The following is a 22,110-nucleotide window of genomic DNA, read 5'->3' on the forward strand; positions in this document are numbered from 1 at the left end:
CCTGAACCATAACATTCACACACAAACAGAAACACAGAGACACACACACCCACAGAGACACACACCTTTGGCTCTGCGTGAGATGAGTGTGTGACAACAGCAGTCTGAAAGGTTCTCAATGGCGTGTGATCCTGTCATTGCCCAGGGCTCCCCGGTTATCCCGGGCCCTAACCCAGTGGTGGCTAGAGGTTCCCTTGGAGATCCGGTCCTGTAATGGCCTAAGTAGCCCCCTGTCCCGGGGCTGTAGCTCCTTCGGTGGGTGTGGCCATGTGATAAGTCCCTAGAGTGACTCATGGCGTCGGTACAAAGTACAGACGTTGTTTATTCACTGGTTGAGTTTATGAGTTTTGATAAGATAGCTGTTTCATTATCGGGTCATATTCCACCATTCAATTGATGAACCAGGCCTTTACGTTGTCCGTCAGACCAGTTTAATAATGTTTTGATATCTGGTACTCTGGTCATGTAGGGCCAGAGGGATCTTTGTTCCTGAAGCGATAGAAGCAGGCAATACAATTTAATCTGAACAATCTACCACAGAGCTGCTTACATATCTTTATTTATCTGGAACGACATCAGGAGAATCAAAGGTGAAACAAAGTGAAAGCGTAGTTCTATGTGGAGAATCACGGAGAGAGCAAAGAGCCTTAAGCTGAAATGTCTTTTAAATCCGTTGTTTCAGTCAAATTTGAGTTACAAAATCTAGATTTAATTCATAACCTGGGCCAACAAGCTGTTGACAGGAGAGTCCCAGCAGCTTTGGAATCTTATCTGAGTAACAGTTTCTTGTTCCTCCACCTCATCATCAATCAGCTGATCAGGTCATCAACTGTCATCAAAATATATTGATGTATACAAAAAATATGCAAGATCAAGAACTAAGTGGATTCAACTTTTCTATTTTATGATGACAATGAATCTGTTTTTTGTTGTCGTATTTTTAAAGAAATTTGATAGGATGTAAACATAGCCTTAATCCAGCTGTCCATCTGGTGATAATGAAGAGAAACATCATGTCGTTGGTTCATCCTGTGTTCATATAAACTGCTTCCTGCTGTGTATGATTCCCGCTGTTGTATGAGAGGTGGTGTCTAACCCCACCTGTAGTCCTGCGTGTCTAATGGTTTGTTGTGGTGGAGCAGGTGAGCCCGGCCACTCGTCAGCACCATGGCCCCCTTCCTGAGGATCGCCTTCAACTCCTACGACCTGGGGGCCCTGTCCCCCGGGGCCGACAGCCCCTTCTGCGCCATCAAGATGAAGGAGGCCCTGACCACTGGTGAGATGCTGATATCACCTGGGGTTCAGTGTGGTGAGATGCTGATATCACCTGGGGTTCAGTGTGGTGAGATGCTGATATCACCTGGGGTTCAGTGTGGTGAGATGCTGATATCACCTGGGGTTCAGTGTGGTGAGATGCTGATATCACCTGGGGTTCAGTGTGGTGAGATGCTGATATCACCTGGGGTTCAGTGTGGTGAGATGCTGATATCACCTGGGGTTCAGTGTGGTGAGATGCTGATATCACCTGGGGTTCAGTGTGGTGAGATGCTGATATCACCTGGGGTTCAGTGTGGTGAGATGCTGATATCACCTGGGGTTCAGTGTGGTGAGATGCTGATATCACCTGGGGTTCAGTGTGGTGATGGATGTTCCTCTGATATCACCTTTTCAGGTTTCAGGTTCAGTGTGCTGATAGATCACTGGGGGTCTGAACAGATTTCTTTGTGTGCTCTGCTCGTTTCACACGCTGAATTAGTTTCAACCTGTTTGACTGCTGTTTCCGTGGGAACCAATGGCAGTCTCACTCCGTTGTGTGGGGGGTTTGAACGGTGGCGTCGGGGGTCACCCTAACGCCCCTGACCCCTGACCCCTGACCCTCTCGCTGCAGAGCGGGGGTCACCCTAATGCCCCTGACCCCTGACCCCTGACCCTCTCGCTGCAGAGCGGGGGTCACCCTAACACCCTAACACCCCTGACCCCTGACCCTCTCGCTGCAGAGCGGGGGTCACCCTAGCACCCCTGACCCCTGACCCCTGACCCCTGACCCCCTCACTGCAGAGCGGGGGTCACCCTAACGTCTCTGACCCCTGACCCCTGACCCCCTCACTGCAGAGCGGGGGTCACCCTAACGTCTCTGACCCCTGACCCTCTCGCTGCAGAGCGGGGGTCACCCTAACGTCTCTGACCCCTGACCCCCTCGCTGCAGAGCGGGGGAAGACCCTGGTTCAGAGGAAGCCCACCATGTACCCGGCCTGGAAGGCCAGCTTCGACGCCCACATCTACGAGGGGCGCGTGCTGCAGGTGCTGCTGATGCAGACGGCAGAGGCGGCGCTGGCCGAGGTCACCGTGGGCGTGTCCGTGCTCGCCGAGCGCTGCAAGAAGGCCAACGGCCGCGCAGAGTTCTGGGTAAAGTTGATCTATTTATCTTTGTTATTCATGGGTTGAATATGAATACATCTTGTTATGTTTAGTTTTGGTTGTCGTTCTTTCTCTAAAGCTTAAATTACTTTTTCTATTTTTGTTGTTATGCTTGTTAGAGTTTAGCAGGGAGGATTATTAAGTGTGTGTGTGTGCGTGTGCGTCCGCGTGCGTGTGTCCGCGTGCATGTGTGTCCGCGTGTGTGTGTGTCCGCGTGCGTGTGCGTGTGTCCACGTCCGTGTGTGTCCGCGTGTGTGTGCAGGTTGATCTACAGCCCTCTGGTAAAGTCATGATGGCAGTGCAGTATTTCCTAGAGGGAGCGGATTCTGGTGAGACAACGTTTTATTTACTTTCATTTTATTGACATTCTACCTGTAAATGTTTTTATGTAGCGCGTGTCGTTGCCTCCTTCCTACACAGGACTGTGTACACCGACCGATTCTTTGAGCATCCTTTTCTTTTATCCTGTGAACTCAAAACAGATCCTCCCATGTATTAATCATTCCTCTTTTTAAAGCGAGTCTGACACTGTCAGTCTTTTAAGGGGAACTCCGGACGAGTCACCCGGCCCGTCCCTAGTGTTGCTCAATAGCCGTGGCCTTCACTCAGGAGGTCATGATGACTGACACCCGCCCCCCCCCCTTCTCTGATCCGCAGAGAGCCGGCCGAGCGGGAAGGAGGAGGAGGCCCCCACCATCAATCGCCGACGAGGAGCCATCAAGCAGGCCAAGATCCACTTCATCAAGAACCATGAGTTCTCCGCTACCTTCTTCCGCCAGCCCACCTTCTGCTCCGTCTGCAGGGAGTTCGTCTGGTCAGTCCACCTCCTGGTCTATAGAACCCTATTGTTATTAACCATGACCCGTTGACCGCTAAAACACTAATCGAATTTACACCTGGCGTTAGATTGGGTCCAGGGTCCAGAATCATGTATTGATCGGATATTGATCTTGCGGTATTCCAGAATCTGATAGTATCTGATAGATGACTCTAGACGTCGGTTGTACACACGTATGAACATTTAGAAAGCAGGTCACCCTCAGAGTAGGGCTGGGCGGTATATCGATATTTGAAATATATCGATATTTTTTCAAACGAGATATGGAATGAGACACTATCGTCAACATCAATATAGTTAATTTGCGTTGAAATTACAGCGCATTTGCTCCAAAAAAAGCCGCTCTGAGCCGCGCCTGCCGCCTGCTATTTCCTCACTCTGCTTCAGAGTCCTGTTCGGCTACCCGCACAATTTGGATGAAATGGGTGAAAAATAATGTACTGTGTCAGACACGGGTGTGGGTCGGTCGGACGTAGAGGATTCCAGTGATGAGGCTCTGCAGTATCGGGACGAAGTTGCTGCTTACATTGATTACAAAACACCTAAAGATGACTCTTTTGGTGTGTTATCGTGGTGGGGAGAGCAGTCGTTCATTTCCCAATGTTGCTCAGATTGCCAAATTTATCCTCACCATCCCTGCTCAGTGCATCCAGCTCAGCAAGCCAGCAAGACTTCTCCGGTGCTTGATATGATATTCAGGAGCGGAGGAGTCAACAAAAACCGTCAACAGTGGATGATGTGCTTTTTTGCACAGTAATCTAAAGCACCACGGCAAACACCAGATAGTGTATTTCCCAGGCGTTCCATCTAATGTGTCTAATTTTCCTTTGGGTGCGGGTCCGGCGTCGGTATCAATTTATAGCGGGTCTGTTCAGGTGCGGAATGTAATTTGCGCTACTGTCGGAACACGGGTCGGATGTGGTTCTAAGTTTTGCGCGTATGGGCGGTTGCGGGTTTGCAAAATAAGACCCGTACAGGACTCTGCTCTGCTTATCTCTCTCCGTCCCGCTCTGCCTCTGGCTCACACACACTCTGCCCCGGCCCCGCTCTTCCACTCACGTCACTTTTTAAAATCCCCTTCAGAACGAAAAATGTCCATCAAACGCATTTGCCACATCTTGCTCCAACAGTTTTTGACTGACTCCTTTTAAAATGTTTAGCTACCCTGGCCTACACCCAAATTTAGGATTGAGTTGCAATCGGCAAGGCAGGTTAACGAGTACCTACAGCGACGCAGGCAGGCGGGACATGAAAGCACAGCGCCGCCCCCGATGTAGAATGACGAGTTGGAGCAGCACGGCAAAGGCGTCAACAAACATCGATATATATCTTATATCGACATTCTGCTTGAAAATATCGAGATATGACTTTTGGTCCATATCGCCCAGTCCTACCTCAGGGTCATACCATCTAAATGCTGCCGGGGGCCAGTTGGTTTAAACTCGGGAGGAACATGGTCTCAATGCCTCCCAGACCCCCTGCTGAGCGTATCTCAGGACATCCAGAACACGATTGAAGGCTTTCAGATGAACATCACTCACAGATCTCCACACCGCGCTGTTCATCAGTCCATCACAGTCGTGAATGTCATCTAACTGTCTGTTTCTCACAGGGGACTCAACAAGCAAGGCTACAAATGCAGACGTGAGTATGAATCAAGTCTTAGAGAGTCTGGTGTCCTCACCTGGTTCCAGCAGAAGGTCCGCACCACTCCACAGTTCACACCTCTCCTCTCTGTCCCCCAGAATGCAACGCGGCCATCCACAAGAAGTGCATCGATAAGATCATCGGCAGATGTACGGGCACGGCAGCCAACAGCAGGGAGACCATGGTGGGTAGTGCTGGTCTTCTGTGGTCTCACCCCCCAGGTGAGGGGTGGGGCCTACTGCTTTACCTGTTATAGAGAGCATCTTCGAGAGGCTTCAGCAGCCAATGAGGAGAAGCTTCTCTGACTAGTGGCCATCCGTGGTCGTTGATAACCTTACCTCCGAACCCAACTAACCTCCACCTGACCTTTGATCCCACCGACCCCACCTTACCCCCGACCCCAACCTAACCTCAACCTAACCGCCGACCCCACCTAATCGCCGACCCTTGACCCCACCTAACCTCCAACCCCACCTGACCTAAGTCCCCACCTCACCTCCTCCCGCTTGTGTCTGTAGTTTCAGAAGGAGCGCTTCAAGATCGACATGCCCCACCGCTTCAGGATGCACAACTACATGAGCCCCACCTTCTGCGACCACTGCGGCAGCCTGCTGTGGGGGCTGGTGAAGCAGGGCCTCAAGTGTGAAGGTACGGAGGCTGGGGGGCGGGACTGATGTGGGGGCGGGGCTCGCTGGGGGGGGGCAGGGCTCCTATTGGGGTGGGGCTCAAATGGGGCTGGGGGGCGGGGCTCCCGTGGGGGCGGGGCTCACCTGTAGCGGTCTCCTGGTGTAGGTGTAGCAGTACACCTGTACGTAACAGGTACTCCTGTTAGCCATGTGCTAACATGCTTTTGTTCTCTTGGTTTTTGCAGAATGTGCCATGAACGTTCATCACAAATGTCAGGATAAAGTGGCCAACCTCTGTGGAATCAACCAGAAACTATTAGCCGAAGCACTTGACCAAGTCAGCCAGGTAAGTCACCGTGTGTACGCACACAAACACACGTGCACACATACACAAACACAAATCAACACACACACACACACACACACACACACACACACACACACACACACACACACACACACACACACACACACACACACATTTAGAAAGCTGAGTGAGGCAGCGTTGTGCGCTGGGAACCCGAGCCGCCCGCCTGTTGTGTTTAAGGACAGGAAGTGGCCTCTGGTGGCGTTTCGAGTTCCCTCATCCTTATTTATACAGAGCTGTGCTCGCAGCCTGCGTTACCCGGTGAGTGAGGGCTGGTCACAGACCAGCAGGATGGGTGATCTTTAGTGGTTGAAGGAGTTTGGGATTGTGGACCAAAGCTTCCATCTCTCTCGCTGTAAACAGAAAAGGTTTTGGACGGAAGGATAGGCCCTTGAGATGTAACATCTCAACATCTCATTTTCGAGGGGGTCCAAGTCTTATGACCCTGAAAACAAATCCGCTGCAACCTGAAAAGTTACACACAGTTATTGAAGGAACCTCTGCATGAAACACAAAAACCTAAAATGAAAACCACAGGGAACCAAAAATAGACTCTTCAATTAAATTTGTCTTGCTGGATCCTGGCAGACAGTCCACTGGTGTCAGTTGGGAGCTGACATTCTCTTCTGAGTTGAAGCTGAGGCAGCTCCGGCCGAGAGATCAGTATGGAACTGGCTCACAATGGCGCCCACTCTGCCCAGTCTGCCCAGTCTGCCCACTCTGCCCACTCTGCCCACTCTGCCCACTGTGGATGGAACTCTCAGGCCTGGCTCCCACTCTGCCCATTGTTGATGCTTTCACGCCTGTTTTCATCTGTTTGTACATACTCCTCTATGTACTGTAGTACCAGCTGTACATAGAGGAGTACAGTATAATACCAGCTGTACTCCTCTATGTACTGTAGTACCAGCTGTACATAGAGGAGTACAGTATAATACCAGCTGTACTCCTCTATGTACTGTAGTACCAGCTGTACATAGAGGAGTACAGTATAATACCAGCTGTACTCCTCTATGTACTGTAGTACCAGCTGTACATAGAGGAGTACAGTATAATACCAGCTGTACTCCTCTATGTACGTTGTAGCTGTCCTCATGTTTCCGTGTCTGTTCCCAGAAGTCGACCCGTCGCTCCGACCCGAACTCCCCTGATAATCTGGAAGACATTGGAGTTTATGAGGAGGTGAACAAGAACGCCAACCTGGATGTCAACGGTCAGTACATCTCATATCTATATCTGAATATCTGTAAGTCTCATTGTGTTGGATCCTTTGGAGACACACGTGGTCCAGAGGATCCTGGGCGTGGGGGGACCTGGGGGATGTGGGCAGACCTGGGGGGGGGGGTATATGCGGGCTGGGGGGGTGTGGGGGGCCTGGAGTGCCTGGAGTGCTTTGGGCAGACGGGTGGGGGGTGTGGACAGACTAGGGGGGTGTGGGGTGCGGGGGGACTGGAAGGCTTTGGGCAGACGGGGGGTGTGTGGGCAGATTGTGGGGTGTGAAGGGACTGGAGGGGTTTGGGCACCATTGCAAGACGTTGATTACCTGCACCTTATGTCCCAGATGGGGGACAGTATGGTAAACTGTGGGAGGGGTCCTGCCCGCGGCCTGTGTCCCGTGTGGACCACCTCAGCCGCGTCAAGGTGGACAACTTCATCTTCCACAAGGTCCTGGGGAAGGGCAGCTTTGGGAAGGTAGGCCTAACGAGACATCAGGACGCGCTCGTTAATGCAGATCATCACTGTTCATCCTTTATGTTCGCTGTGTCTTTTCTGACTTCTGAATGTCTCTGTAATCACTTATTCTCTTCGCTCATCATGTCTGCTCTCCCATCATCGCTCCTACCTCGCTTATTACCTCTCCTTCTCCCGTCTCTCCTTTCCTCTGGTCTCTCCTTTCCTCTCCTCCTCCCCTCCTCTCCCCCTCCTCTGCTCTCCTCCTCTCTTCTCCTCCCCACCTCCCCTCTCTTCCTCCCCTCCTCCTCTCCTCAGGTCCTCCTAGCCGAGCTGAAGGGGCAGGGGGAGTACTTTGCGGTAAAGGCTCTGAAGAAGGACGTGGTTCTGATGGACGACGACGTGGAGTGCACCATGGTAGAGAAGCGAGTGCTGGCCCTGGCCTGGGACAACCCCTTCCTCACCCACCTCTTCTCCACCTTCCAAACCAAGGTATGCCCCCCCCCCCGTGCGTCAGCCCAGCTCCTGTGATGCCTCTCTTGTCAGTAACGCTACACAACGTCCCACTGTGTCCTCGTAATGCGTCCTACCTCGTCTTGTTCCCAGGAGCATCTCTTCTTTGTGATGGAGTACCTGAACGGAGGCGACCTGATGTTCCACATCCAGGAGAAGGGCCGCTTCGACCTGTACAGGTCCATGTGAGTGCCCCCCAGCCGCTGAGACACAACAGGAGACCTGATGACATAACAGCGCTCCGTAGCGACAGAGCCCTCCACAAGGCATGCAGCTCTGAGGGAACGCAGACGCTGGGGGGGCGCGCTGGGGGGGCGCGCTGGGGGGGCGCGCTGGGGGGGCGCGCTGGGGGGGCTCTCCCCGCCGGCCCCATTAGCTCCTCTGTCTGCCCTTGTAAGGAGCAGGCTGCCCTCGTGTTTGTGTGTGTGTGTGTGTGTGTGTGTGTGTGTGTGTGTGTATTTAACCCCCCCAGGATAGGATGAAACATTCCCACTTCTCCCACTAATCCCACTATAACCCCTCTCACTCAGTAGAGGCTCTCAATGCGCCCTGCAACCGGACTGGGGCTCTGTAGTGGAGCTGGTCGTCAGGGGGGAGACCTGGTGGTCAGGGGGGAGACCTGGTGGTCAGGGGGGAGACCTGGTGGTCAGGGGGGAGACCTGGTCGTCAGGGGGGAGACCTGTTAGAGGACGGCCTCATGAGGAGGCTCTGTGACACCGGAGCCTCTCCTGGCTGCTCTCCATCCTCAGTCACTGCATGGAGCTCAGGAGTGCTACCAGTGGTGTTCTGAATGTCATCACACAGGGCTGGTCACAAACACAGAACACGCACGCGCACACACCGTGCTCCAGTGCCCCCGCTGTAAATGGGTTTTGATAATCGACGAGTCGAGAGCCAGAAATAATACAACAAGAGAAACACGATATTGACGGTTTGCAATGACATTAATCATTAACCGCATTCCCGCTGGTTTGAGCTTCGTTAGGAACCAGGGTGTGTGTGTGCTAGGGACCAATGTGTGTGTGTGTGTGTTAGGGACTAGTGTGCATGTGTGTTAGAGAGCAGTGTGTGTGTGTGTGTGTGTTAGAGACCAGTGTGCGTGTTTGTGTTAGTGTGCGTGTGTGTGTGTGTGTTAGGCACCAGTGTGCGTGTTTGTGTTAGTGTGCGTGTGTGTGTGTGTGTTAGGCACCAGTGTGCGTGTTTGTGTTAGTGTGCGTGTGTGTGTGTGTGTTTCCTTCCAGCGCCACCAAAGAGCAATGGAAAGTGGCTCCTGGTTTGGGTTTCCTGGTTATGTAATCCTTTTCCCTGGGCAGTGTCTGAACTGTAGAGTTTCCACTGCGCCTGATTCAGCACAAAGGCCGTGTTCTCTGAGTGGCTGGCCGCCACAACCTGTTGACCGACAGCACGCATCATCTGGCCCTGCCCTTCAACATAGTACATCGCCTGTCACACATCTGGAACTACTCTCAGAACTTCCTGGCTTTAAGATATACTATGTCTGATGTGCAGGTTTCCTGTACTGATTGTGTGTGTGTGTGTGTGTGTGTGTGTGTGTGTGTGTGTGTGTGTGTGTTTGTGTGATCTTGATCACTTCATTAGGTTTGCTTTGACATATTTACTCCGTTCTGTTAGGACGCAGTTTGTTTTGTTAGGACGCAGTTTGTTCTGTTAGGACGCAGTTTGTTCTGTTAGGACGCAGTTTGTTCTGTTAGGACGCAGTTTGTTCTGTTAGGACGCAGTTTGTTCTGTTAGGACGCAGTTTGTTCTGTTAGGACGCAGTTTGTTTTGTTAGGACGCAGTTTGTTTTGTTAGGACGCAGTTTGTTCTGTTAGGACGCAGTTTGTTCTGTTAGGACGCAGTTTGTTTTGTTAGGACGCAGTTTGTTTTGTTAGGACGCAGTTTGTTTTGTTAGGACGCAGTCTTCATTACGGCGCACAGTTGACAAGAGAAGCCGGTTATCGCCAGGCTAATCTTTCCGTTGGCGGCAACTCTCGTGTTTCAAATTATAAGTGTTCTGTTCAGCCGCCCCTACTCTGGACAAAATGTCCTCCTCAATAATTCATGTCCACGCCGCACCGAGGGGCCGTGGTGCTGGGACCTGTCTGCAGAGAGGTAATGACAATGTTTTGACTCCCTAGGTTCTACTCGGCTGAGATCATCTGTGGCCTTCAGTTCCTGCATTCCAAGGGAGTCATCTACAGGTCAGCAGACACTCACACTCACACTCACTCACCCTCACTCTCACCCTCACACTCTCTCACCCTCACTCTCACACTCACACTCTCTCACCCTCACACTCTCACACTCTCTCACCCTCACACTCACACTCTCTCACCCTCACACTCTCTCTCACCCTCACACTCTCTCACCCTCACTCTCACACTCTCTTACCCTCACACTCTCTCACCCTCACATTCTCACACTCTCACCCTCACCCTCTCACTCTCACACCCTCAAACTCTCACTCACACCCTCACACCCTCACACTCTCACACTCTCATTCTCACTCTCTCACTCTCTCACCCTCACTCTCACACTCACTCTCACACTCTCTCACCCTCACACTCTCACTCTCACACTCTCACACTGTACATTTAGGGGTCTAAGATGACGACAGATGTTTTCCTTAACAAGGTTTTGCTCTGCTTCCAGAGATCTGAAGTTAGACAACGTGATGTTGGACCAGGACGGACACATCAAGATCGCAGACTTTGGCATGTGCAAGGAGAACGTGTTTGGAGAGCACCGGGCCACCACCTTCTGCGGCACCCCCGACTACATCGCTCCAGAGGTACAGACCAACACGAACCCCACGAGTCCCCCTGAAACGGTCTCCAGGTCTAGGCATTCCTCTGTGACGATGATGATGATGAGTTCTTATGTGATGATGTCATCAGATCCTGCTGGGACAGAAGTACTCCTTCTCCGTTGACTGGTGGTCCTTTGGGGTCCTGCTGTACGAGATGCTGATTGGCCAGTCTCCGTTCCATGGAGATGACGAGGATGAGCTGTTTGAGTCTATCCGCATGGACACGCCCCATTACCCCCGCTGGATCACCAAGGAGGCCAAGGACCTCATGGAGAAGGTTAGCCCCCCTCCTCAACGTGGGACCTCTCTCTAGCATGACTCTCTCTAACTCTGTTCTCTACTCCCGTCCACAGCTCTTTGAGAGAGACCCCACTCGCAGGCTCGGCATTGTGGGTAACATTTGTTCACATCCCTTCTTCAAAACCATCAACTGGACGGCTTTGGAAAGAAGGGAGATAGATCCCCCCTTCAAGCCTAAAGTGGTACGTTCCACATCGTGGTCCTCAGAATGAGCTGTTCCTTCATGATGACATTCTACCGGTCATGAGCCTCACTGACCGCTGTTTCCCTTTTAATCATAGAAATCTGCCAACGACTGCAGCAACTTCGACCGCGAGTTCCTGAGCGAGAAGCCGCGTCTGTCCTTCAGCGACAAGAACTTCATCGACTCCATGGACCAGACAGCCTTCGACGGCTTCTCCTTCATCAACCCCAACCTCGAGCACCTTCTGGACAAGTAGTTCCTGTAGAGCAGGAAGTCAGCGGTACAGAAAGCTAGCGGTACAGGGAGCTGCTGTAAATAATCACGGCTAGGTTTGTCAAATCAGGCAAGGAGATTGATAAAGTGTACTAGTATTTATGGTCGATAGGAGTCGGACCTCACTGGGTACCTAAACTTTATTGTTCTAATTATTATAATAAGAGTAACATTTGCCAGAGTCGGCCCTTGTACATATAGGTGTTATATTTCTATGCATGCTAAACTGTCCTGTATGAGAATGTACTAGATTACGTTGAATGGTGAGGATCAGTTTGCCCTTCTTGATGTAAAATCGATTCAGTTCTACTAACATGCCACATGTCATGTTATGGTGATTTAGTGAGCTTTTGTCATGTATTAGAATAGCAAACTAGTGATTTAACCTTCGATATGGTGTTGTGTCGTGGAATTGTATATTTGTTGACTGCATGTTCAATTCTCAGACCAAATAGGAAGATCTTGCATCCATTCCACACAGCCACCAATTTATCAATGCTATTTTTGTAAAGAAGCAATATGTATATTGTATGTTTTTCTTTTCTTTTGCTTCTTGCTTTTAAAAGAGGAACATGTGATTTTAGCTCAGCCGGGCCGTGGAAAGAACACGCTTCAACTGCTATGATGTTGTTTTAAAGCCCGAATTACATTCTAATGATACGAATGATCAGAGTACCAATAGTCAGAGTAATTAGAATAATGCTACTGTAGAAAAGGTAGGACCTATCCAGATACTGTATATACATAGTGCGTATGTATATTGTTCAAGGTGTATATTGGTTTAGTATGGATTTATTTTTTACTGTCCTATCGTTTGCATCTTATTAAAAATCCACCTACTGTAAAATATTGTATAAAGGTCATTCTACATTTTCCTTGGACAAAGTCTGGTTGGTCTTTTCCAGGTCAAACTGAACATATATTTACCATAATTCCACAATCTCTAATCAGAGTAAAATTAAATAGCAGAAAAGGGGATATAACATAATGTATCATTCTGTACAGCCTAATTGTCTGATTTGCAATGAGGGAATCTTTTCCTTAAAAGGGTTGAATGACCATTATGTAAACACTTTTTTGGCTCTTATAAGAACAATCATTAATTAAAATGTGTCTCTGTTCCTGACCTCTGACCTCGGACTTCACCCTGATTAAAATACAAGATATGTAGACTGACTTGACCTTAATGATATACGCACATGTTGAATTGTCTTTGGTTTCTCTTGCTTATGGACACAATTGTCTTTTCAAGATGTTAAGCCATCTTAATTATGCACATCTATATATGCAACAACCAAAATAAAGGTAATTGACCTAACCTTTGGTTTTTAGTCTTAGTGTGGTTTTAGTTCCTGTGAAACAAACAAGACCCACAGAAGAACGTCAACGCCCCCTGTCGGCCGAGAGGAGCGTGACGCTGGCTCCTCATGTCATCACGCAGAGTCTCCTGCACGTCATCACGCAGACTGTATGCGGAAGTGGGGAGACTCCTGCTCACATTGCTCCACACAGGAGAAGTCATTAATCACTACATTACTTTATGACTTGTTTAGAATATGTCCGTAGTATATGTTGAATCTTCTCTTCGACATGTTAGAGCTCTGAGTCACTAGACCCAGCGCCCACCTGTGTCAGGTGAACCTCAGGATGAGCTCTCAGGAGGTCCTCCAGGACGCCTCCACCCTCGCGTCCTATAACGTACTGCTGCAGGTAAGTTAACACTGTATATCAATTTGATCGATGAGTGTCATAGATAGCATTTCAACGTGTCCTCATCACTACCGACGGTGGTTCGATTATGTTCTTCAGGTGATGTTCCGCGCGCTCACCTTCGTGATGAACGCGTTCACTCTGCGGTTTGTGTCCAAAGAACTGATCGGGGTGGTGAACGTCAGGTAGGCTGTCTGTCTGTCAGTCTGTCGCTGGAGCCGATAAAACAAACATGGAACTGTGTGTGTGTGTGTGTGTGTGTGTGTGTGTGTGTGTGTGTGTGTGTGTGTGTGTAAGAGCGAGTGTGAGTGAGAGAGGGGAGAACTGGCTCCTCTTATCCTCTGTTGTGCTTGTGCGGTGGTCAGGTTGATGCTGCTGTACTCCACGCTGGTCTTCCTGTCCAGAGAGGCCTTCCGGAGGGCGTGTCTCAGCGGGGGGTCAGGTCCGGGGCGGAGCTGGAGACAGACCCTCAACTTGCTGTGGCTGACGTAAGCTGGACGTCCTGCAGCTATTATAATGCTACTCTTCAGATTCTTTCAGTTGAGATTACCTATCCCTGTGTGTGTGTGTGTGTGTGTGTGTGTGTGTGTGTGTGTGTGTGTGTCTGTGTCTGTGTCTGTGTCTGTGTTGCTGGCTGTGTGTGTGTGTCTGTGTGTTTCTGGCTGTGTGTGTGTGTGTGTGTGTGTGTGTGTGTGTGTCTCTCTCTCTGACCCCAGCCTGCCCCTGGGTGTGGTGTGGGCCTCCCTCCTGGTGTGCGTGTGGCTGTGGCTCCTGGAGGCCCCGGACCCCCGGGCCGTCCCCCACTACGGGCCGGCCGTGGGGGTCTTTGCGCTGGCGGCGCTGGTGGAGCTGCTGGGGGAGCCCCTCTGGGTGCTGGCCCAGGCCCACCTGCTGGTGCGCCTGAAGGTGGGGGCCGAGAGCCTGGCCCTGGGGGCCAAGTGCCTGTTCACCGTGGGGCTGATGCTGCTGGCTCCCCAGGGGGGGCTGTACATCTTCTCAGCGGCTCAGGTAAGAGGTCCTGTCCTGCTGTGAGGTTCATAGGAGGTCTGTAGGGTTCATAGGGGGTCTGTAGGGTTCATAGGAGGTCTGTGGGGTCTGTGGGGTTCATAGGGGGTCTGTGGGGTTCATAGGGGGTCTGTAGGGTTCATAGGGGGTCTGTAGGGTTCATAGGGGGTCTGTAGGGTTCATAGGGGGTCTGTAGGGTTCATAGGGGGTCTGTGGGGTCTGTGGGGTTCATAGGGGGTCTGTGGGGTTCATAGGGGGTCTGTAGGGTTCATAGGGGGTCTGTAGGGTTCATAGGGGGTCTGTAGGGTTCATAGGGGGTCTGTGGGGTTCATAGGGGGTCTGTGGGGTTCATAGGGGGTCTGTGGGGTTCATAGGGGGTCTGTAGGGTTCATAGGGGGTCTGTAGGGTCTGTAGGGTTCATAGGGGGTCTGTAGGGTTCATAGGGGGTCTGTAGGGTTCATAGGGGGTCTGTAGGGTTCATAGGGGGTCTGTAGGGTTCATAGGGGGTCTGTGGGGTTCATAGGGGGTCTGTAGGGTTCATAGGGGGTCTGTGGGGTTCATAGGGGGTCTGTAGGGTTCATAGGGGGTCTGTAGGGTTCATAGGGGGTCTGTGGGGTTCATTGGGGGTCTGTAGGGTTCATAGGGGGTCTGTGGGGTTCATAGGGGGTCTGTAGGGTTCATAGGGGGTCTGTAGGGTTCATAGGGGGTCTGTAGGGTTCATAGGGGGTCTGTAGGGTTCATAGGGGGTCTGTAGGGTTCATAGGGGGTCTGTAGGGTTCATAGGGGGTCTGTAGGGTTCATAGGGGGTCTGTAGGGTTCATAGGGGGTCTGTGGGGGGTCTGTAGGGTTCATAGGGGGTCTGTAGGGTTCATAGGGGGTCTGTAGGGTTCATAGGGGGTCTGTGGGGTTCATAGGGGGTCTGTGGGGTTCATAGGGGGTCTGTAGGGTTCATAGGGGGTCTGTAGGGTTCATAGGGGGTCTGTAGGGTTCATAGGGGGTCTGTAGGGTTCATAGGGGGTCTGTAGGGTTCATAGGGGGTCTGTAGGGTTCATAGGGGGTCTGTGGGGTTCATAGGGGGTCTGTGGGGTTCATAGGGGGTCTGTGGGGTTCATAGGGGGTCTGTAGGGTTCATAGGGGGTCTGTAGGGTTCATAGGGGGTCTGTGGGGTTCATAGGGGGTCTGTGGGGTTCATAGGGGGTCTGTAGGGTTCATAGGGGGTCTGTAGGGTTCATAGGGGGTCTGTAGGGTTCATAGGGGGTCTGTGGGGTTCATAGGGGGTCTGTAGGGTTCATAGGGGGTCTGTAGGGTTCATAGGGGGTCTGTAGGGTTCATAGGGGGTCTGTGGGGTTCATAGGGGGTCTGTAGGGGGTCTGTAGGGTTCATAGGGGGTCTGTAGGGTTCATAGGGGGTCTGTAGGGTTCATAGGGGGTCTGTGGGGTTCATAGGGGGTCTGTGGGGTTCATAGGGGGTCTGTAGGGTTCATAGGGGGTCTGTGGGGTTCATAGGGGGTCTGTGGGGTTCATAGGGGGTCTGTAGGGTTCATAGGGGGTCTGTGGGGTCTGTGGGGTTCATAGGGGGTCTGTGGGGTCTGTGGGGTTCATAGGGGGTCTGTAGGGTTCATAGGGGGTCTGTAGGGTTCATAGGGGGTCTGTGGGGTTCATAGGGGGTCTGTGGGGTTCATAGGGGGTCTGTGGGGTTCATAGGGGGTCTGTAGGGTTCATAGGGGGTCTGTGGGGTTCATAGGGGGTCTGTAGGGTTCATAGGGGGTCTGTAGGGTTCATAGGGGGTCTGTGGGGTTCATAGGGGGTCTGTGGGGTCTGTGGGGTTCATAGGGGGTCTGTGGGGTCTGTGGGGTTCATAGGGGGTCTGTAGGGTTCATAGGGGGTCTGTAGGGTTCATAGGGGGTCTGTAGGGTTCATAGGGGGTCTGTGGGGTTCATAGGGGGTCTGTGGGGTCTGTGGGGTTCATAGGGGGTCTGTGGGGGGTCTGTAGGGTTCATAGGGGGTCTGTAGGGTTCATAGGGGGTCTGTAGGGTTCATAGGGGGTCTGTAGGGTTCATAGGGGGTCTGTAGGGTTCATAGGGGGTCTGTGGGGTTCATAGGGGGTCTGTGGGGTTCATAGGGGGTCTGTAGGGTTCATAGGGGGTCTGTAGGGTCTGTAGGGTTCATAGGGGGTCTGTAGGGTTCATAGGGGGTCTGTAGGGTTCATAGGGGGTCTGTAGGGTTCATTGGGGGTCTGTAGGGTTCATAGGGGGTCTGTGGGGTTCATAGGGGGTCTGTAGGGTTCATAGGGGGTCTGTAGGGTTCATAGGGGGTCTGTAGGGTTCATAGGGGGTCTGTAGGGTTCATAGGGGGTCTGTAGGGTTCATAGGGGGTCTGTAGGGTTCATAGGGGGTCTGTAGGGTTCATAGGGGGTCTGTAGGGTTCATAGGGGGTCTGTGGGGGGTCTGTAGGGTTCATAGGGGGTCTGTGGGGTTCATAGGGGGTCTGTAGGGTTCATAGGGGGTCTGTAGGGTTCATAGGGGGTCTGTGGGGTCTGTAGGGTTCATAGGGGGTCTGTAGGGTTCATAGGGGGTCTGTAGGGTTCATAGGGGGTCTGTAGGGTTCATAGGGGGTCTGTAGGGTTCATAGGGGGTCTGTGGGGTTCATAGGGGGTCTGTGGGGTTCATAGGGGGTCTGTAGGGTTCATAGGGGGTCTGTAGGGTTCATAGGGGGTCTGTGGGGTTCATAGGGGGTCTGTGGGGTTCATAGGGGGTCTGTGGGGTTCATAGGGGGTCTGTAGGGTTCATAGGGGGTCTGTGGGGTTCATAGGGGGTCTGTGGGGTTCATAGGGGGTCTGTAGGGTTCATAGGGGGTCTGTAGGGTTCATAGGGGGTCTGTAGGGTTCATAGGGGGTCTGTGGGGTTCATAGGGGGTCTGTAGGGTTCATAGGGGGTCTGTAGGGTTCATAGGGGGTCTGTAGGGTTCATAGGGGGTCTGTAGGGGGTCTGTAGGGTTCATAGGGGGTCTGTGGGGTTCATAGGGGGTCTGTAGGGTTCATAGGGGGTCTGTAGGGTTCATAGGGGGTCTGTGGGGTTCATAGGGGGTCTGTGGGGTTCATAGGGGGTCTGTAGGGTTCATAGGGGGTCTGTGGGGTTCATAGGGGGTCTGTGGGGTTCATAGGGGGTCTGTAGGGTTCATAGGGGGTCTGTGGGGTCTGTGGGGTTCATAGGGGGTCTGTGGGGTCTGTGGGGTTCATAGGGGGTCTGTAGGGTTCATAGGGGGTCTGTAGGGTTCATAGGGGGTCTGTGGGGTTCATAGGGGGTCTGTGGGGTTCATAGGGGGTCTGTGGGGTTCATAGGGGGTCTGTAGGGTTCATAGGGGGTCTGTGGGGTTCATAGGGGGTCTGTAGGGTTCATAGGGGGTCTGTAGGGTTCATAGGGGGTCTGTGGGGTTCATAGGGGGTCTGTGGGGTCTGTGGGGTTCATAGGGGGTCTGTGGGGTCTGTGGGGTTCATAGGGGGTCTGTAGGGTTCATAGGGGGTCTGTAGGGTTCATAGGGGGTCTGTAGGGTTCATAGGGGGTCTGTGGGGTTCATAGGGGGTCTGTGGGGTCTGTGGGGTTCATAGGGGGTCTGTGGGGGGTCTGTAGGGTTCATAGGGGGTCTGTAGGGTTCATAGGGGGTCTGTAGGGTTCATAGGGGGTCTGTAGGGTTCATAGGGGGTCTGTGGGGTTCATAGGGGGTCTGTGGGGTCTGTGGGGTTCATAGGGGGTCTGTGGGGGGTCTGTAGGGTTCATAGGGGGTCTGTGGGGTTCATAGGGGGTCTGTAGGGTTCATAGGGGGTCTGTAGGGTTCATAGGGGGTCTGTAGGGTTCATAGGGGGTCTGTAGGGTTCATAGGGGGTCTGTAGGGTTCATAGGGGGTCTGTAGGGTTCATAGGGGGTCTGTAGGGTTCATAGGGGGTCTGTGGGGTTCATAGGGGGTCTGTAGGGTTCATAGGGGGTCTGTAGGGTTCATAGGGGGTCTGTGGGGTTCATAGGGGGTCTGTGGGGTTCATAGGGGGTCTGTGGGGTTCATAGGGGGTCTGTGGGGTTCATAGGGGGTCTGTAGGGTTCATAGGGGGTCTGTAGGGTTCATAGGGGGTCTGTAGGGTTCATAGGGGGTCTGTAGGGTTCATAGGGGGTCTGTGGGGTTCATAGGGGGTCTTCTCTGTTCAGCTCATGGTCTTCTCAATGCGGTGTGTGTGTGTGTGTGTGTGTGTGTGTGTGTGTGTGTGTGTGTGTGTGTGTGTGTGTGTGTGTGTGTGTGTGTGTGTGTGTGTGTGTGTGTGTGTGTGTGTGTGTGTGTGTGTGTGTGTGTGTGTTTTGTCTTCCAGCTGGTGTACACCGGCTGTCTGGTTCTCTGCTACCTCGTCTATTTTGTTCGCTTCGTGGGATCTGAGGAAGCAAACAGGAAAGGTTTTCCGATAAACACGGTGGGAGAACTGCTTCCACGCTCTGCCCCGGGAGAGGTAGGGCTGACGTCCATCGTTATACAAACATGAAGAAAAATAAGGTTTCACTTCTGCATGGTAACAGAAGTATGCATCTGCATACTTTAATGATTATATTGTCATCTTGACTGAATGGGTCACAGGGCTTAAGGCTTGAGGGCCTTTCCCTCAGGGGCCCTGGTTCCTGAGGGCCTCTCCCCAGCCCTAACCCCCAGGTCTCCCTCAGGGGCCCTGGTTCCTGCGGGCCTCTCCCCAGCCCTAACCCCCAGGTCTCCCTCAGGGGCCCTGGTTCCTGCGGGCCTCTCCCCAGCCCTAACCCCCAGGTCTCCCTCAGGGGCCCTGGTTCCTGCGGGCCTCTCCCCAGCCCTAACCCCTGATTCCTGACCCCTCCTGATTCCTGAGGGCCCCTCCCTCAGGGCCCTGGTTCCTAGGGGCCTCTCCTGGTTCCCCAGCCCTAACCCCCAGTGGTTCCTGAGGGCCCCTCCCTCAGGGCCCTGGTTCCTAGGGGCCTCTCCCTAACCCCCGGGTCTCCCTCTGGGTCCTCAGCCGGAGCTGGACTGGGCGCTGGCCCGGCTGACGTGGAGCTTCTTCAAGCAGTCGTTCCTGAAGCAGCTGCTGACGGAGGGCGAGCGCTACGTCATGACCTTCCTGAGCGTGCTGAGCTTCGGGGAGCAGGGCGTGTACGACATCGTCAACAACCTGGGCTCCATGGTGGCCCGCTTCCTCTTCCTGCCCATCGAGGAGAGCTTCTACGTGTTCTTCTCCAAAGTGCTGCGGAGAGGAGGCGACGCGCAGAGCCAGAAACAGGTCTGAGGACTGGAGTCGTTCCCATACCAGTCTCGGAAATTCCTTGGATACTACCTAAAATTCTGTATCGGGTATCGTACGCGTAATCGTCTCTGCACCGATCTGTCGGAAAACATGGATGCTCACGCTTAACTACAAGAATACAAATGTATTATTATAATAATAGATTATAAACGTTAATGATGTAGTTCTGGAATAAAAGATTTTCGACAGTAAGTGAAGCCATAAGAGAACCCTTCAATAAGAACAAGTGATGTTAGTAGTTACAATGCTAATTGCTGTATCGGTATATACTCAGTATCGGCCGATGCTCAAGTTCAGGATCGGTATCGGCAAGGGAAAAATGTTCTGGGACCATCTCTACTGTGAGCCGGAGCCCATTCCTCCGTTTAGCCCTCAAGTGTCTGACCGCCTCGCCCTAACCCCCCCAGGAGGACGTGACGGTGGCCGCCGAGGTCCTGGAGAGTCTGCTGAAGCTGGTGGTGGTTGTGGGCCTGGTCATCACTGTGTTCGGCTACGCCTACTCCCACCTCGCCCTGGACCTCTACGGGGGCTCCCTGCTGAGCGCCGGAGCGGGTCAGTCCACAGCCGGCTGGAGAACAGGACCCGGCCTGGACCTGGGCCTGGTCCTGGGCCTGGTCCTGGGCCTAGACCCAGGGCCTGGACCTTGGGCCTGGACCCAGCCTGGTCCTCAGTACTGGTCCCGGGCCTGGTCTTCATGGCGTGTGTCTCTTGTGTCCAGGGCCCATCCTGCTGAGGGTCTACAGCGGCTACGTCCTCCTGCTGGCCGTCAACGGGGTCACCGAGTGCTTTGTGTTCGCTGCCATGAGCCAAGAAGAGCTGGACCGGTGAGACTCACTTACTCACTCAGTCTCTCACTCCCTCCCTCACTCACTCGCCAAATTATACTACTTTATAATCATTTTGTGTGTGTGTGTGTGTGTGTGTGTGTGTGTGTGTGTGTGTGTGTGTGTGTGTGTGTGTGTGTGTGTGTGTGTGTGTGTGTGTGTGTGTGTGTGTGTGTGTGTGTGTGTGTGTGTGTGTGTGTAGGTACAACGGGGTGATGCTGGCCCTCTCCGTCTCCTTCCTGCTGCTCTCCTACCTGCTGACTGGTTGGCTGGGTGCCGTGGGCTTCATCCTGGCCAACTGTCTGAACATGGCCCTCCGCATCCTGCACAGCCTGCTCTACATCCAACGCTACTTCTGGGCGGGCCCCTGGGGGCCGCTGAGGGGCCTGCTGCCCTCCCCCGCCCTGCTGCTGGCCCTCGCCCTGAGCGCCGTGGTAACGGCTCTGTCGGAGGTACCGCTCACCACCGCTACCACCCTGCAGTCTCCTGCAAACACGCCTCTATCTCAACGTTACAATCATTTACCTACAAGGATCACTGTGCATTAAAATGTATTTTACCATGTGCCATCTCTACTCTCCTCTCTCTCCTCTCATTTCTCTCCACTCTCCTCTCTCACCTCCTTTCTCCTCTCCTCTCTCTCCTCTCTCCTCCTCTCTCCGCTCCAGTCAGTGTTCTGCTGCTCCAGCGGCTGGCCTCTCCGTCTGGTCCATGTTGCCGTGGGCGCCGTGTGTCTGTCCGGTGTCCTCCTCACCGTCCTGTTCACCGAGACCCGGCTGGTTGCCTTCGTCAGGACCCAGCTCCGCCCCGGGACCCGCACCGGGACCCTCCCCACGACCCGGGAGAAGAGCACGTGAGCCGCGGGGGACCGCTGGCCGGACTGCCTGCTGGCCTCAAACATGGAGGACTGAACACCAACCCAGAGACAGTTGGCATGAGGGGCTAAGAACACCAGACTGGACCGGACCGGTTAGGACTGAACCACTGTGGGAATGGGACCAGACTGGACCGGTTAGGACTGAACCACTGTGGGAATGGGACCAGACTGGACCGGTTAGGACCAGACTGGACCGGTTAGGACTGGTACCATATAAGCCAGGCCAGACTGGACCGCTCTGGACTTGACCGTTGGCAGTACGGTGACATGTGTTACAAAAGGTTCTTTCAGGTAGATTAGTTCTGGTTACTAGCGGTTAATAAATCCTGAGAGAATGATGAGTATAAATGTAAAATGAAGATCAGTTGGTTTTGAACGGTATCAAAATGGACAAAATATACTTTTTTATTGTGGACTTTTGAAGTTGTTTTCATTGTTTCAAAATCTGTAATTATTTCTATGTTAATGCCTCTGAACTCTCTAATGAAACCTCTGCCTTATTTCATGGTTTAAAACAATCTTATCTATCTTCAAATTCAATTAACTTAAATTTTTTACATATTCCAGGAACCAATATTTTACTATCAACCTTTAACTTAGTTAGTTAGTTTACTCATTAACTTTAACTCATAGTTATGGTTAATAGTTACTCTGAATATGCATTGTCCTCCCCTCCCTAACGATGACATCATGAAGACAGGAAGGAGAACGCCACACTGGGTCATAAAGCTCCTCTCACAGCTCAAA

At 52.6% G+C, this 22,110-nt stretch overlaps 2 protein-coding genes across 2 annotated transcripts in view; both read left to right on the plus strand.

The window, feature by feature from the left end:
- The window catches only part of LOC311338375 (protein kinase C delta type-like), a 15,752-nt gene extending 2,934 nt beyond the window's left edge, over positions 1 to 12,818 (plus strand). The window contains exons 2-18 of the mRNA XM_084463645.1: positions 1,143 to 1,276; positions 2,207 to 2,406; positions 2,681 to 2,747; positions 3,076 to 3,232; positions 4,869 to 4,900; positions 5,002 to 5,087; positions 5,422 to 5,551; positions 5,775 to 5,875; positions 7,013 to 7,109; positions 7,458 to 7,588; positions 7,886 to 8,059; positions 8,174 to 8,265; positions 10,219 to 10,281; positions 10,733 to 10,871; positions 10,978 to 11,166; positions 11,243 to 11,371; positions 11,471 to 12,818. Coding sequence (XP_084319771.1) covers positions 1,168 to 1,276; positions 2,207 to 2,406; positions 2,681 to 2,747; positions 3,076 to 3,232; positions 4,869 to 4,900; positions 5,002 to 5,087; positions 5,422 to 5,551; positions 5,775 to 5,875; positions 7,013 to 7,109; positions 7,458 to 7,588; positions 7,886 to 8,059; positions 8,174 to 8,265; positions 10,219 to 10,281; positions 10,733 to 10,871; positions 10,978 to 11,166; positions 11,243 to 11,371; positions 11,471 to 11,629 — 2,055 coding nt within the window. The 5' untranslated portion in view covers positions 1,143 to 1,167 and the 3' untranslated portion in view covers positions 11,630 to 12,818. The remainder of the gene's footprint in view (positions 1 to 1,142; positions 1,277 to 2,206; positions 2,407 to 2,680; positions 2,748 to 3,075; positions 3,233 to 4,868; positions 4,901 to 5,001; positions 5,088 to 5,421; positions 5,552 to 5,774; positions 5,876 to 7,012; positions 7,110 to 7,457; positions 7,589 to 7,885; positions 8,060 to 8,173; positions 8,266 to 10,218; positions 10,282 to 10,732; positions 10,872 to 10,977; positions 11,167 to 11,242; positions 11,372 to 11,470) is intronic.
- A 314-nt stretch (positions 12,819 to 13,132) lies between these two features.
- On the plus strand, positions 13,133 to 21,778 carry rft1 (RFT1 homolog). Its single transcript, XM_084463551.1, has 10 exons — positions 13,133 to 13,356; positions 13,456 to 13,541; positions 13,722 to 13,844; positions 14,073 to 14,364; positions 18,715 to 18,849; positions 19,378 to 19,638; positions 20,070 to 20,214; positions 20,381 to 20,486; positions 20,689 to 20,938; positions 21,155 to 21,778. Exons 1-10 carry the CDS (start codon positions 13,294 to 13,296, stop codon positions 21,341 to 21,343), a joined length of 1,650 nt encoding a protein of 549 aa, XP_084319677.1. The 5' UTR covers positions 13,133 to 13,293; the 3' UTR covers positions 21,344 to 21,778.
- The last annotated feature ends 332 nt before the right edge of the window (positions 21,779 to 22,110 follow it).

Source organism: Micromesistius poutassou (assembly GCF_964030765.1).
Source record: "Micromesistius poutassou genome assembly, chromosome: 2".
Classification (NCBI taxonomy): domain Eukaryota; kingdom Metazoa; phylum Chordata; class Actinopteri; order Gadiformes; family Gadidae; genus Micromesistius; species Micromesistius poutassou.